We start from the raw sequence: 15,075 nt of genomic DNA on the forward strand, positions 1-15,075 counted from the left end.
AACCTTCACTTGTTTCCAAGTAAGGTAATATCCCACCCCACCTCTGGCAAGACATGTTTCCACAGTATATTGGAAACGAATGACACTGGTTGTATGAGAGAGACACATGTAATTGTTTTTCTGAAACCAAGTTTTTTTTCTCTCTCCGTTACTTAGCCTGTCTGTAACACTTTCACGTGATTAATTGATGGGAAAGCAAAAAGAAAGAGAAACATAGGGTAAGGTGAATAACAAAAGAGAAAGAGGGGGAGTGTTGTGTATTAAGTCTATAAGATTGTGCATAAAGTATATATATATATATATATATATATATGAAACAAATTAAGTAATCATCATATTCCAATTTCCTTCACTTTTCAATGATCAGCAGATGAGCGACTATCTTTTGATATGGACACACTACAGGCTACACTTCCAGGTTTTTGGGATTAAGTTTTCAGAAATAACCCAATAAGTTTACCATTAATTCCATGAATAGGCACGAGAGTGGCTGTGTGGTAAGTAGCTTGCTTACCAACCACATGGTTCCGGGTTCAGTCCCACTGTGTGGCACCTTGGGCAAGTGTCTTCTACTATAGCCCCAGGCCGACCAAAGCCTTGTGAGTGGATTTGGTAGACGGAAACTGAAAGAAGCCTGTTGTATATACATATATATATATATATGTGTGTGTTTGTGTGTCTGTGCTTGTCTCCCCAACATCGCTTGACAACCGATGCTGGTGTGTTTACGTCCCTGTAACTTAGCGGCGCAGCAAAAGAGATCGATAGAATAAGTACTAGGCTTACAAAGAATAAGTTCTGGGGTCGATTTGCTCGGCTAAAGGCGGTGCTCCAGCATGGCCACAGTCAAATGACTGAAACAAGTAAAAGAGAAATTCACGGTTCCCGCTAGAATAAATAATTTCAGTCACTGGTGAATAAAGAGAGAAAATGTTTCGCATATAAAATTCCAAGATGACACAGCACTGTAAAGAAAGCGAAAATCAATCAGAATCACAAAATATTTTTCAAGACAACATTTTATCCACATGTTATTTTTATTTCCTTTATGTACAATAGACACACTCAGTCGTGTGTTTTGAAGGGAAGATATATAAATATACATTACATATTCCTTAGATATATTCACATGTAGAAGTATCACATTCTACGGGTGCAGTTATAAATATCTCACATATATACATACTTTTATGTAAATATATATGCAATTTAGGTATCAACACATTCTTAACTATATATGTACATTTATATAAACATATATATTAATACATATGTATATATGTATTATATATATAAAATATTTAATAAAAAATATTCCAGTATTTCTTGTAAAAAGAAAAAAATGGATTGTGATGCAGTGATCCAATTTTAAAAACTATTTTTCTCAATCTTTAAAAAAAAAATCGTCAGAGAAAGACAATGCCAGTTTGTTCAAAAGTGATTTTTCTATCAACAATTATAAAATTCTTAACCAAAACAAGTAGATGTTGGTTTAGTGGTAGGGGAGATAAGATTTTTTTTTTTTTATATTACTAATTTTTTTGTGTTTTTTTCTGGGATTTTTGTTTTTTATTTTTTATTTAATCCTTTTTTATTTTGTTGTTTGCTTGATATTTTATTAATACAACCAAACATTCAGTTATCAAACTAAAGAAACCGAGATCGAAATAACAAACACATAGTTTGAGAATCAGAGACTCCGATGTTACTGGTGTAAAGATATTTGTCTCTCCTCTCTCTTCCCACACACCAACTGGCAATGATAAAACTGCATCAACATTTTCTTTTTTATATTTCTTGGGAAGGAAAATGGAAAAGCACCTTTTCCATTTTATATATGTACAAAATATACAACTTTGCTTGTCTTCCATTAGGTAGGAAATTATAATAAAATGTATGTATGTGTAGTTGTGTGTATGTGTGTCTGTATTACAATGCATATGTATATACATACACATTTAGATAAACTGTCATGAAATAAAGGAGAGTAAAAACACAATAGAACCTGCAGTTTTAGAATATTGCCAAGAATAGATAACTATATTTTTTCCCTCTTAAAAACAGATAAGAATCATTAATATAGTAACCAAAATTCCAAACCACCAAAATTACATCTCTCATTTTAACTTAATATTGTTTTAGGATCCTTCAAGAGAGAACGCAAACAGATTGTCTACTTGAAAAGAAGAAAATGGAAGGGATAGAAAGTTAAAACTGAATGAGGGTAATTCACTGAGCAGTTTTGGCCAATACTACAATGGTCAGAGGATTATTGGTGTTGCAACTAGTATAACTATATACTGCAGTCTTTCAACTGCTATTATAATACTATTACACATCTATTTAAAGATATGTGTCTAAGTTGTGCAATATGGCTATTTAATACCAGAAATTAGATTTAGATTTTTATTCAACTAAAATTACTCTACATCTATTAAACTTAACACAGCGTGTTTGTTTTGTCTGTTTTTATTTTGGTTTTTTTTTGTTTGTTTTTCTTTTTTAATTATAATCAACAATATGCAGAAACTTCCCAGGTTTTATGGATTTGTTTATATGTGAGTGTCATGGTAAAAGATATAGATATTTCAAATCCATAGATTGATCTAGAAATGTTGGCACTGGTCAAAAAAAAAAAAAAAAGTCATTGAGAAGCTTCTCCAGAGAAGTGATCTTTTAAATGCTGAGAACTAACTATAGCTAAAATTTATCAATTAACAAAACAACCAGTTAACAATCTATGAATCAGTTCAGGTACATGGACTATAAAAAATAGTGAGTCTTTTATCAAATATTCCATTTGAAATGTTGAAAATTATTAAAACAACTATTTTTTTTAGATCTAAACAGAAAAGTAATATTTTCTGTTAAAGGTAACAAATTATCTTTTAAACCAATAGGTTTAATAACAATTGCTAACTCTCAAAGTGTAGCCTGTCTAATTATTCTTCATGTGATGTCTTAATAAAAAGTAATAGCATGTAATAAAAATATACACCCTTTAATGATATACAATTAATGCATATATGTAATTTATTATGCATCGGTTTATGTTGTTCTTTAAATACATGAATGAACATGAATGTATATTAAGAAAATAAAAATTAATATACAAATAAATAAAGGATTGTCACTAAAAATTCACAAGCTAAAAAGTAACTTCTATAAAATATCAGCATTTTTATAATGAAAGTTAGCAGAAACAGTATCATCTAATGCCCGTTTTCATTTACAGGACAGATTTAATTTAAAATATACATAAACAGGTAAAAAAAAAAAAAAAAGGAACCAAACTGAGAAGGCTATTATAGGCATGAAAAGAAAAAAAATTATATCATTTTGTTCTATTGCTTACATTTTTACCCTAGTTTTCAAATGGGAATTGAAATTTTATTAAAAAAAACAAGAACATTTTTATTTTCTCTTTTTCTTTCTGTTAATCTTAAAAATTGAAACTATAGATGTTACTGGTGTTGCTATAATTATTAGCGTAATTATTATTATTTTTTTTTTCATATTAAAATATTGAGATATTAATAACTAGCACAATCACAGAATGCTACACTGTTAGTAGCTTTCTTGCACTGAAACAATTCACCAAAGGATCTTTCACTAAACTGCTTAGTCTATACTTGCTTTTCTTTTTTTTTTTATATGCAGGGTGCCCCAAAACTGATTTCTATTGACTTAGTGCCATATGGCCAGGTTTTGCAAAAGGAGAAGTACAGTGAAGTGACTCAGCATCAGTATATTACTCATATCATTCTCAAGAAGAATGAAGTCCAAATAAGATTTTGTAGGATTAGAGTAAATACTCTCAGGCATTTTTGGTTAGCACACTACCATTTCCAGCTAAACACACTGCCCTATATTGTGCCTTAACTTCTCCTTTATCATTAGGCAACAATATTTTGAGGTACCCCCATATACTAAAAGACATACACTCACTCATACACAAAAAGCAGTGAACTGTACAGTGCAGAACTTTTGCACTTCAGTATAGAAGTGACATTTTTTTTTTCAAAAAAAATCTTTTTTTCAAAAAAAATCTTTTTTTTTTTTTTTGTAAAAGATCTGAAAGTCGTTGAATGAACGGCATATTGCCTCGAAATTCTAAATTTCTTCCGTTTCCATATTTTTTTTTTCCTTTCATTAATTGTAATTTTCAGAACATATCACATGTGAATTCATCAAAAAAATCATATTGCTACTGGTCTCTAATGATTGTTTCTAAATCTCTAGTATTCAACTAGAGTTTCTGTATAAAATCCAACCAATTAGCAAAGTTAGATGACTGTCCCTCCAGTGGTGGTCATGTACTGCATCCATCACAATGTTAGCCAGTAGACTGCTGTGTTACTAGCTGGTGAAACAAGTCAATAGACTGTGGGTTCAATGGTGTATAAAAAACAATATTTTGCCCAGCAAAATATATCAGAAACAAACCTAAAAAAGAAAAAAAAAAAAAGATATTCATTAGATTTATAATTAAGTAAAACAACGAAAATGACATCAAATAAAGTCTTAAATACTTATGGCATGCAAATCTGTAGCACCAGTTCTATGTAACTACAGGATTTGTTGAGTATATAAATAGATGACTGCCTACTTATTTCTCTGCGATTGGCCAAATGATGCAGACACCCCTGATGAGAACTCAATAAGGTTGGAAAGTGATTTTTTTCCACTCTACAGAGGAATAGTTAAATTTGCCCTGTTTATATCTATCTACTGCAGCAGATAGATATAAACAGGGTGGTATGTTAGATATAAACAGGGTAGTATGTCCACCCCAGTATTTAACTGGTATTTTATATTCTTGATCCAGAATGAGAAAAAAGTAATGTTGATCTTGAACTCATTTATGAAAGAGTGTAACTATATACATCAAGCCATTTAATGTACCAGCTTAACAGATTCCTCTAATCCATCATCCTGACCACTACCATATTCAATCCCTCATCAACACCAACATACAGCATGGAAATTAATAACTCCAGTTTTCTGTAGCCATTGGATTTGCTGAGTATATAAACAGAGTACAGTAATCCCTCAACTGCCATGGGTATTATGTTCCAAAACCTCCCACAGAAATAATTAAAATCTTTAAAAAAATATAAATACCTATCGGCCACAGAAACCCCGCGATATACTGAGGAGTCCACGATATAAATTTACATATATTAGCCAGAAAAATCTGCAATGTACTGAGTGCACAATAAGTGAAACATGATATGGTGAGGGATTGCTGTATATTAATTAATGCAGCCACTTCTGAGAACTCAATAAGGTTTGAAAATTGATTAACATTATTCATTTTTTTAAAAATCTATGGAGAAATAGATGCTGTGTCTGTATGTCTACTACATATATATATATATATATATATATATATATATATATATAACCTATCATAATTTAAAATGCATTATGCTTGCTAAGACCTGTTGGGGCAAGTGAAACCGTAATTGAACCATACTCGATGACCGGCACCTGCGCCAGTGGAGCACTAATAGCACTGTCCGGGTGTGTTCATTGCCAGAGCAGTTGTCTGGCTTCCGTGCTAGTGGCCTGTAAATAGCACCATTTAAGCGTAATCGTTACCAGCGTTGCCTTCTAGCACTTGTGCTGGTGGCACGTTAGAAAATCATTCGAGCAAGGTTGTTGCCAGTGTCGCTGGACTGGCTCCAGTGCAGGTGGCATGTAAAATACACCTTTTTGAGCATGGCCATTGCCAGTACCGTGTGAGTGGCCCTCGTGCCAGTGACATGTAAAAGCACCCACTACACTCTTGGAGTGGTTGGTGTTAGGAAAGGCATCCAGCTGTAGAAACTCTGCCAGATCAGATTGGAGCCTGGTGCAGCCTACTGGCTTGCCAGTCCTCAGTCAAATCGTCCAACCCATGCTAGCATGGAAAGCGGACATTAAACAACGATGATGATTTCATATAAGATAGAATACATTAAATAACATCTCTCATCTCAAATCATTACAACATTAAATCTATTTTAAATTAATAAATGCTGTTTACCTCCTAAGAATTCAGAAACTTTGGGAACATGAAATATACAGGTTGTGATGGGTAAATTGCCATCATTCTATATTTTTAAATTTCACACACGTGTATTGTTTGTCCTTGATTTTGTCAACTACACAGTATAGTAGGGTCAGTAGGGCACTATCTGTAAGAAAAACAGCACCATGATGCAATTCACTCTGCCAGAAATTTGGAAACGATATGCTGTACTGCTTGGCATTCGTGTCAGAAGCTCCAATACAAACATTTCAGAGTGTTTGAGTATCAATCTGAGGACATGTACCGAGAGTGATAAAAATCAAACATCCAGTCAACATCATGGTGTTTGGAGTGATCAATAGTGATGGCAACGTTATGCCTCCATTCATCTTTCCACTCGACCTCAGACTCAACATGGAGGCCTACATCAAGTGCTTGGAGGAAGTAGTACTGCCCTGGGTCAAGAGGGTGGCTGCTGGAAGGCTAGCCTGATAGCCTTGGCTATGTCAAGATGGATTTTTATGTATTCTTCTTCCCACTTGGATTTGAAATGTTGCCACTATTATATGTCTATTCTACTGTAATTTTCTGCATTTTCGTGCAGCTGAAGATTGCTCTACATATTGCATTTAATGTAATGCTCGCATTACTTAAATAAATGGAGTAGCATGAAACGTGCGTACTGCAATCATCTTTAAAATCCGTGTTGCTTATTTTGATTTTTTGATCACCTCATTTTTGGAATGGTTTTTGTATAATACCATACTATATTCTGGTGCCTAAACATAAGTACCATATTCAATTTTGAATCTAAATCTAAACCTTATATATATATATATATATATATATATATATATATGTCTTGAATGGTGAGCAAATATAACTATAAATAGCAGCATGTCGATATTGGGTTCAAAAACACTTTTGGACAGAAAAATTTGAAGGCTGCCTGTGGAGTTCAAACCCACATCTCCTGTAAGAATAACAGGCATTTTTACCATTGAGCCAAAGTAATTATTCAAATTTCTCAGTTTTAGAAACATTATTCTTACCAGTGAGTAGCCTTAGACTTTTTCTGTTCAAATATTTACACACTATTACATATAGCTTTACCTGCTTCATGATTCACCATTCCAAACAGAGAGAAAAAAAACAAAACATTAAAACTATTTATAAATATTCAAAAACTAAAAGTGTAAATTTTAAAATACAGTCTTTTACTAACCACTAAAAAACAAAACATTCAGTTTTAGTTATATAGTTATTAAAATAATTAAAATAAATTATCACTTTAGGCAACAATACAAGATGGAATCTGCAGTTACAAACCGTTTCTATCTAAACCCTTTTGATAGCAACCTGCCCAAGATCACCTCCAGTTCTTTAATATAAACTTCTTGCTTTACCTTCCATCAAAATTTCATTCTGATTTGTTTTAAACACTAACTTAATAATAACAAAGTTATTTTACTAAATGTTTCATTATTTTCGAAAGGCTATGAATTTCCACAGAAATATAGTAACAAAAGGATTAAATTATATAGATGACAACTTGTCAATGCTGAGAATTTTTCCTAATAGTATTTGCTAGTTTTTGCCTGAGCACCAGGCTGGTTAACCCTGATCAAGTAAACATGGTTTACTCTGAGTTGTACTTTCCATGATGAATGGTTAAAAATTAAATTAGCATCCTTGACAATAAGCCTTAAGCCTTCAGATTAATCTGTCAAATGTAATGCCCTATTCACATAGTTCTGAATAAATCATGCATCATATTGTAGCTTCAAGATTTCGAAGACACGAGTATTTTATTTTTTTTCAGCATGACATTGTAGGGTAGGTATGAGAAGCAGGACCAGGCCAGTTTGAACACAAAAATAAGTAGCATATTTGGGCCAGATGTGGCCAGTTCAAATGCTAATGGGTTAAAACAAATTGCAAATCAGGATTTGAATTATGACAATTGAAAGAAGAAAATATATAAAAATCTCAAATAATTATACAATTTTTCAATTATACATAATAGGAGTTTTAATAAAAACAAAATATATTTAAAAATAGAGACAATTATATAAAATATAAAGTAAAATTGAAAATATCAGAGAAGGCTGGAAATTCAAATAAGACATAAGAAGAACTAACCCCAAATGATATCAAAAATAAATGATATCCGTTTCTGTAGGTTCGGACTTTGGTTGAACTGGTGGTGGATGATTTGTTGGTCGTTCTTTGTGCGCAGATCTGGAAGGCTCCGCGAGTTTCATCACCTGACTGAGACTACTGGGGTCTTTCCCTGTGCTAAAAGAGGAACTTGACACCGAACGACCGAGTCCCGTGCGGTGCTGTGATTGTGAGGCACCTTTAGAGTTTGGTAATGATGAAGACAAGTTATCGACAAACTTTAAAGGAAGGAACTGTTGCAATTTCTCTCCACTTCGTTGCTCATTCGTCGCACTAAATAAGTGGGGAGCACATGTTTTATTGCCAGGAGAGTTAACCAGATTACCAACAGAGCTTTTAGGCACTGGCTTGGATGAATCTTTTAAGTCTTTATAATCCTCAGAAGACTGAAACGCAAGTTCTACTGAAGCAGAGCGCGTGTGTTGAATTGAACTACAGTAATTGTCACCATCAGGCCCTGTTTGTTCAGGATTTTCAGTTCTGTCCAACTGTCTTCTTCCTTCGCTATCACTTCGACGTTCCATGAACAAATCAATCTGCTTTTGTAGAGTAACTTGTCCTCGGCGCAATTCCTCTTGCTGTAACTTCAGATCATCCTAGAGTCAAACAGATACACAAAAAAAAGTGAATAAGATTCTTTTAAAAGATTCGGTCAGATTTTAAAATTGAAGATAATACGCATTTGTAGCAGACTTTCTAATATTCAACTAAAGTTCAACAAGTAATCTAGTAGATTCATTTAACAAACTCAACTAACATTCCAGAAAACCAAAACAGTTCAGTATGGTGATGACAATGACAACAAAGAGTTGTTGATGACAGGCATAATAGACTAATCCTGCCAATAGCAATGTGCATAGAACAGTTTTTAAAACAAAAATTCTTCCAACATATCAACCTAATTATGAGAGAGATAAAGAAGATTTAAAACATATCGTTATCATTGTTAAACGTCCATTTTCCATGCTGGCATAAGTTGGATGGTTTGACATGGAGCTGGCCAACCAGGAAGCTGACCAGACTCCAACTGTCTGTTGTGACATAGTTTCTGCAACTGAATGCCCTTCCTAATGCCAATTTATAAAAAAAAAGTCAACAGGGCTACATAAACTAGCTAGATTACACCATAATTTTAAAATTATGCTTCAGACTTATATAGCTATTTCAGAATAGTTTCAGATTTATATAGCTATTTAATCATTTAACTTACATCAAAGAAACTATAGCATAAAAATAACTAGCCATTAAACTTATTCTTCAATGCATTAAGTGAAAAGATTAGGTATATCATCTTCAATCTTTAAACTAGAAATATTAAAGACTTTCTTTAATCCTTAAGCATTTAAGCTGACCATATCCAGCCCAAGTATTCTGTATTTTTTCTTGGCTTTTTTTTTAATGCTCAAACCAGCCAGATCTGGCACCTCACACCTACTCTACAATGTTATTCTAAAAATAATTGCATCATCAAAATCTCAAAACTACAAGACAACACAAGAGTAATTCAAATTAATGTGAATAAATTAGATATCTGACAGAATAATCTGAATGCCAAAAGGTTAATTTTTCTAGCTGCACCCAAAGTAACACCACCACTTTGTCTCTCTTCCTTGCCATCAGACAAAGAGCAAAAGTATGTTATGTTAAATTCTGTACACTTCACAATAATTCATTTTGTAAAACTCTATGAATTTCTCTTGAATAAAAAACTCAAATGTTCTTAATACAATTAAAAGAACACTACTATAAAGAACTTTTAATTAGTGTCTTTATCCTTACAAGATAGTGTACCATAACTACCACACAGGAGCTCCCATTATTTCAGTAGATAGTAAAGTGCCTTGCACTAAGAAACAATATAATTCCTATGTTGATGCTGTTGTTTTATTTACAAGGTACAGTAGCCATTTTTCATAATGCATGTTTTCACCAACTCCAGAAAACAAAAATCAAAGATAAAATATGGAAACAAAAGTATGTTGTACCAACTAAATAAACTAAAGCAGTCACTCTGTTCTGGCTATCACCTTCATTTTACTAGGTAAAAATATTAAATAAGTGAAAAAAATATAAGCCATGAGATATAAGTTCTGACCCAAATCATTATTTTCTATTTATCATTATATGGCTGTGTGGTTAAGAAGCTTGTACCTTGGGTTCAGTCTCACTTGCAAGGCACCCTGTGCAAGTGTCTTTCACTAAAGCCCCAAGGGTGACCAAAGCCTTGTGAGTTGATTTGATAAACCGAAGGAAGCCAGTCACATACTCACAAATGGGTGTATGTTTACATATACAGTTTTCTCATCATGTGTTGGTTGTAAACATGCATCATTGTCACACAAGTGAGGCTCTTTGTTTCCAGTCTTCCATTAGAAATATATCCAGTCGTGGGAAAATATTACCTTGCCTGGAAACAGGTGAAGGTTGGTATAAGAACTCTGCCTCAACAGATTTCCTTTGACCCATACAAACATGGAAAAGTGGATGTTAAATGTTGATGATACCGTTCATTGATGGTAAACATTAAGCAGCAAGTCTCAAAGTGTTTCATCAAATATGACTCCCAAAATAATCAAGTCTAACCCAAGATATTTCCATATTCATTTATTCTGCTTCCATTGTGATGACCTTTCACTACCAACCTTTGGTATATTTCATGTAGCAAATTTATTAGTCATTCATACAGCCAGAGCAACCATTTCTCTTTCAAAGACCAACATTTTTTCTTGACTTTCAGTTAGCCTGTGTTCTAGCTTAATACTGAATACAGAAGTCATAGAACAATCCTTGCACCGAGAAAAAACTTTCCATTCACAAACAAAAACCTACTACAGCCAATAGAGTTAGCCCTAAACTAAACTTACTTCATTCTCTTCAAACAGAAACAATGTTATATACTTATATACAAAACTAATTATATCACTTAGGTTATTGAACTTCACCACCATTTTCATACCATTCTAGCAGTCTATGGCTTCCAGTTTGAGGAGGTCTCTCAATACACCTATCTTTTTATTCATTTAACAATATGTCTCTTACCTTTTCTTTTTGAAGTTGCACAGTATCTCTCTCCTGATTTTCCCTATTTCGTTTCTTCTCCAGTTCAAATTCTTCACGTTCTCGCATCAACTCTTCCTACAAGTAGATATCAGTTTTGTTCAATAAGAAAATAAAATAATAACAACAACATTAATAATAATGGTCTTAAATTTTGACACAAGGTCAACAATTTTACAGGAGGGTGATACTTCAACCACCCCAACATCATTCATTAATTTCTAAACCCAATCTATCTTTCCTAAAACATTAGCCATCTGGAATTACCTACTTAGGAACAGTGGTTTGAAAACTGGATATTTTCGCACAGCTCATTGGACATTCAGTCTGTTTTGGCAACAGTACGTTTTGACGTTGGAGGCAAACAAACAAGCATCATCATCATCGTTTAACGTCCGCTTTCCATGCTAGCATGGGTTAGACGATTTGACTGAGGACTGGTGAAACCCAATGGCTACACCAGGCTCCAGTCTGATTTGGCAGAGTTTCTACAGCTGGATGCCTTTCCTAACACCAACCACTCCGAGAGTGTAGTGGGTGCTTTTACGTGCCACCGGCACGAAGGCCAGTCAGGCAATACTGGCAACGGCCACACTCAAAATGGTGTATTTTATGTGCCACCCGCACAACAGCCAGTCCAGGGGCACTGGCAACGATCTCGCTCGAAAGTCCTTACACATGCCACGGGCACAAGTGCCAGAAAGGTGACGCTGGGCACAGGTGCCATCACGATTTCGCTCTCCCCTATACAAAGAGGTGCCTGAGTGAGAGACGTGTGGAGAGAGAGAAACATTACAATTTGTAAAAATAAACCTGATTGACAAACACTTTTCCTCTCCTCTTACCTCATACATGTAAAGGGAAATATGCTCACACACATAAAGAGAGAGAGAGAGAGAGAGAGAGAGAGAGAGAGAGAAAGAGAGAGAGAGAGAGAGAAAGAGAGAAAGAAAAAAGGTGGAAGAAAAACATTAAAACATCTGACACCAAAATAAATCATTGTTGAATCAGCGATACCTAAGAGGTGGTGTCAAAATAACTACATCACAATGTCTTCTGCTCATGTTTTTCTTGCCTATGTTGATTTACAAAAGCTCAAGAGGATCATATATGGTATAAACCTCTCCAAACTAGGATAGTCTGTGACAGTCATAAGTATTGCTCTTTTCCTCCAGACCAATCAAGTAAAACAAAAATAAATGAATAGACATAACTAAATACTACAATTTATTTTGACTGCAATTCCACCGATTCTACTCTGATATTGACTGAAGCAAAAATTCTGTATGTGTGTGCGTGCGCATGTGTGTGTAACCAGTGCTGGTTTGTTTACAATTCCATAACTTAGCAGTTCAGCAAAAGAGGCCAATAGAATAAGTAACAGACTTTAAAAACCAAGTGCTGGGGTCACATCATTCAGCTAAATCTTTCAAGGCAGTACCCCAACATGGCCTCAGTCCAATGACTGAAACACGTAAAAGATATATAATTACCTTAAGGTTGCGCAAGCCCTCTAACTGGGAATGTTTGTTTATTTCTAATTTCTCAGCATTCATCTTACAAATTATTTCTCTCGCTTCAGCCAACTGTATTCTCAAACTGAAAAACAAATAAGAGTGTCATTAGAAGTGCATAACTTACAAAACAACATTTATTATTATTATTGTTATTGTTATTGTTATTATTATTACTATTAGTAGAAGGCAGCAAGCTGGCAGAATTGTTAGCAATCCAGGCAAAATGCTTAACTGCATTTCATCTGCCTTTACGTTCTGAGTTCAAATTCCACCAAGGTCGACTGTGCCTTTCATCCCTTCAGGGTCAGTAAATTAAGTACCAGCAATACATTGGGATCAATGTAATTGACTAGTCTCCTCCTCCCCACAAATTTCAGGCTTTGTGCTTTCGTAGAAAGAATTATTATTATTAATATATATATATCAAGAAGACTCATACCTCAAGAAGGCCCATACTCCACAGCAGAAGTGTTAAAGTAAGGAGGATTGGCCCACAAGAGTCTTGTGCCAGTGTCCTGTAAAAGCACTCATGCAGTGCCACATAAAAGCACCCAGCACACTCTGTAAAGTGGTTGGCATTAGCAAGGGCATACAACCATAGAAACCACACCAAATTAGATTAACGTTTGGTGCAGCTCCCTGGCTTACCAACTCTGGTCAAACTGTCCAACCTATTCCAGCATGGTAAACAAACGTTAAATGATGATTATATCAGTTATTACTGAATGCAATTCATCAAAAGCATGTAAGTTGTATAGTTTTACTGGTGAAAACAGATGAAAATTGGTGACAGAAAAAGCATCTGGCCACAAACCCGTCACACAAACACACAAATAGAGCTGCACACATACATATATATCTTTTAAGTGTAGGTATGGCTATGTGATTAAGAAGCTCACTTTCCAACCACATGGTTTTGGGTTCACCCACAACATAGTACTTTGGGAAAGTGTCTTCTACTATAGCCACAGGACAACCAAAGTCTTGTGAGTGAACCTGGTAGGCAAAACCAAAAGTCCATCAGGTACATATGTATGTTTGAAAGTGCTTGTGCCCCACTTAGACAGGTAGGGGAAGCATTTATTTTTAAAACCAAACTTAAGGAACTGCCTGATTTAATTGAAATGTAAATGCATCATGTTATTTAGTCAGTCCTAAATTGCAAGAAAAAAATTAAAATATGCTAAATAAAAGAATTAAAGGAATTTGATACATACTCTTCAATTGTAGTATTCTGTTGACTTGATAATTGCTGTAAAAGAAATAACATGAAGATATGAATGTTTCATTCTTAACCAAACATTATTTCATTAATATGTAAATAATATCTTGTCAGTAATAGCCGACAAATAAACCTTTGTGAATTACAGTTCAATACTTTAAATATTCTTAACAATGCTTAAAAATGAAATAATTTTTATTTAAATCAGAAATCATATAAACTCTTAAAGCAGAAACCTTCAGAATGCAGGAAGTAAATTCTTCACAATATTTAATAGAATTCAAGTCAATTAACTGAAGACATATACATGTTGTTGTTATATGTACATTAGAATAACCAAATAGACCTGATAGAGTGGTATAAACATATCCACTCAATACATACGCATATACTATGTCTAACACAAAATCACACTACAAGACCAGATTGATTTCATTTCATAAATCAGATGACAAAAACAATAACTAAATGAAAGAGGAGGAGGAGGTCACAATAAAATAAAGCTGATAATATATGATGTTCTGCCATAAATAGAAATAAATGCAAACTATCAGAGTACAATAAATAATCACAGAATTAGTTCTGAAGACAGATTTATAAACTATGCTTTTATAAAATCTACTCACTAAACAGAGCAGATTTTGAATAGCAACTTATCAATCAAGAAATCTTCTTTACTTTTATTTCAGAATTATAATACTTAAGTAGCATACTTGATATCCTGAATTAACTTTGCTTGCTATCGACAATGATGTTTCATTCTATATAGTATATTCTATCAACATATTTAGTTTCTTTGTGGTATCAATCCAAGAATTAAGTGTATTAGACATTATGATTGGATCATTTATGTCCATAGGCACAGGAATGGATGCATGGTAAGAAGTTTGCTTCCCAACTACATGGTTTGGGATTCAGTCCCTCTGTATGGTACCTTAGGCAAATGCCTTCTTTCTACTATAGCCTTAGGCCAACCAAAACCTTATAAGTAGATTTGGTAGATTGACACTGAAAGAAGCTTCTCATATATGTAATATATATATATATATATATATATATATATATACACACCAGGACTGGAG

The 15,075-nt window shown here is 33.8% G+C and overlaps 1 protein-coding gene across 16 annotated transcripts in view; it reads right to left on the bottom strand.

Moving 5' to 3' along the window:
* Positions 1-1,001: 1,001 nt before the first annotated feature.
* LOC106868006 (rho guanine nucleotide exchange factor 28) overlaps positions 1,002-15,075 on the bottom strand; it is a 561,000-nt gene continuing 546,926 nt past the window's right edge. For all 16 annotated transcript variants that reach the window (XM_052976095.1, XM_052976105.1, XM_052976107.1 and 13 more), the window contains 5 exons: positions 13,989-14,023; positions 12,748-12,853; positions 11,237-11,332; positions 8,159-8,793; positions 1,002-4,446 (listed from right to left, as the gene is read on the bottom strand). In XM_052976095.1, the coding sequence (XP_052832055.1) occupies positions 8,170-8,793; positions 11,237-11,332; positions 12,748-12,853; positions 13,989-14,023 (861 nt within the window). In that variant the 3' untranslated portion in view covers positions 1,002-4,446; positions 8,159-8,169. The remainder of the gene's footprint in view (positions 4,447-8,158; positions 8,794-11,236; positions 11,333-12,747; positions 12,854-13,988; positions 14,024-15,075) is intronic.

The sequence above is a fragment of the Octopus bimaculoides genome, chromosome 2 (genome assembly GCF_001194135.2).
Source record: "Octopus bimaculoides isolate UCB-OBI-ISO-001 chromosome 2, ASM119413v2, whole genome shotgun sequence".
NCBI lineage: Eukaryota > Metazoa > Mollusca > Cephalopoda > Octopoda > Octopodidae > Octopus > Octopus bimaculoides.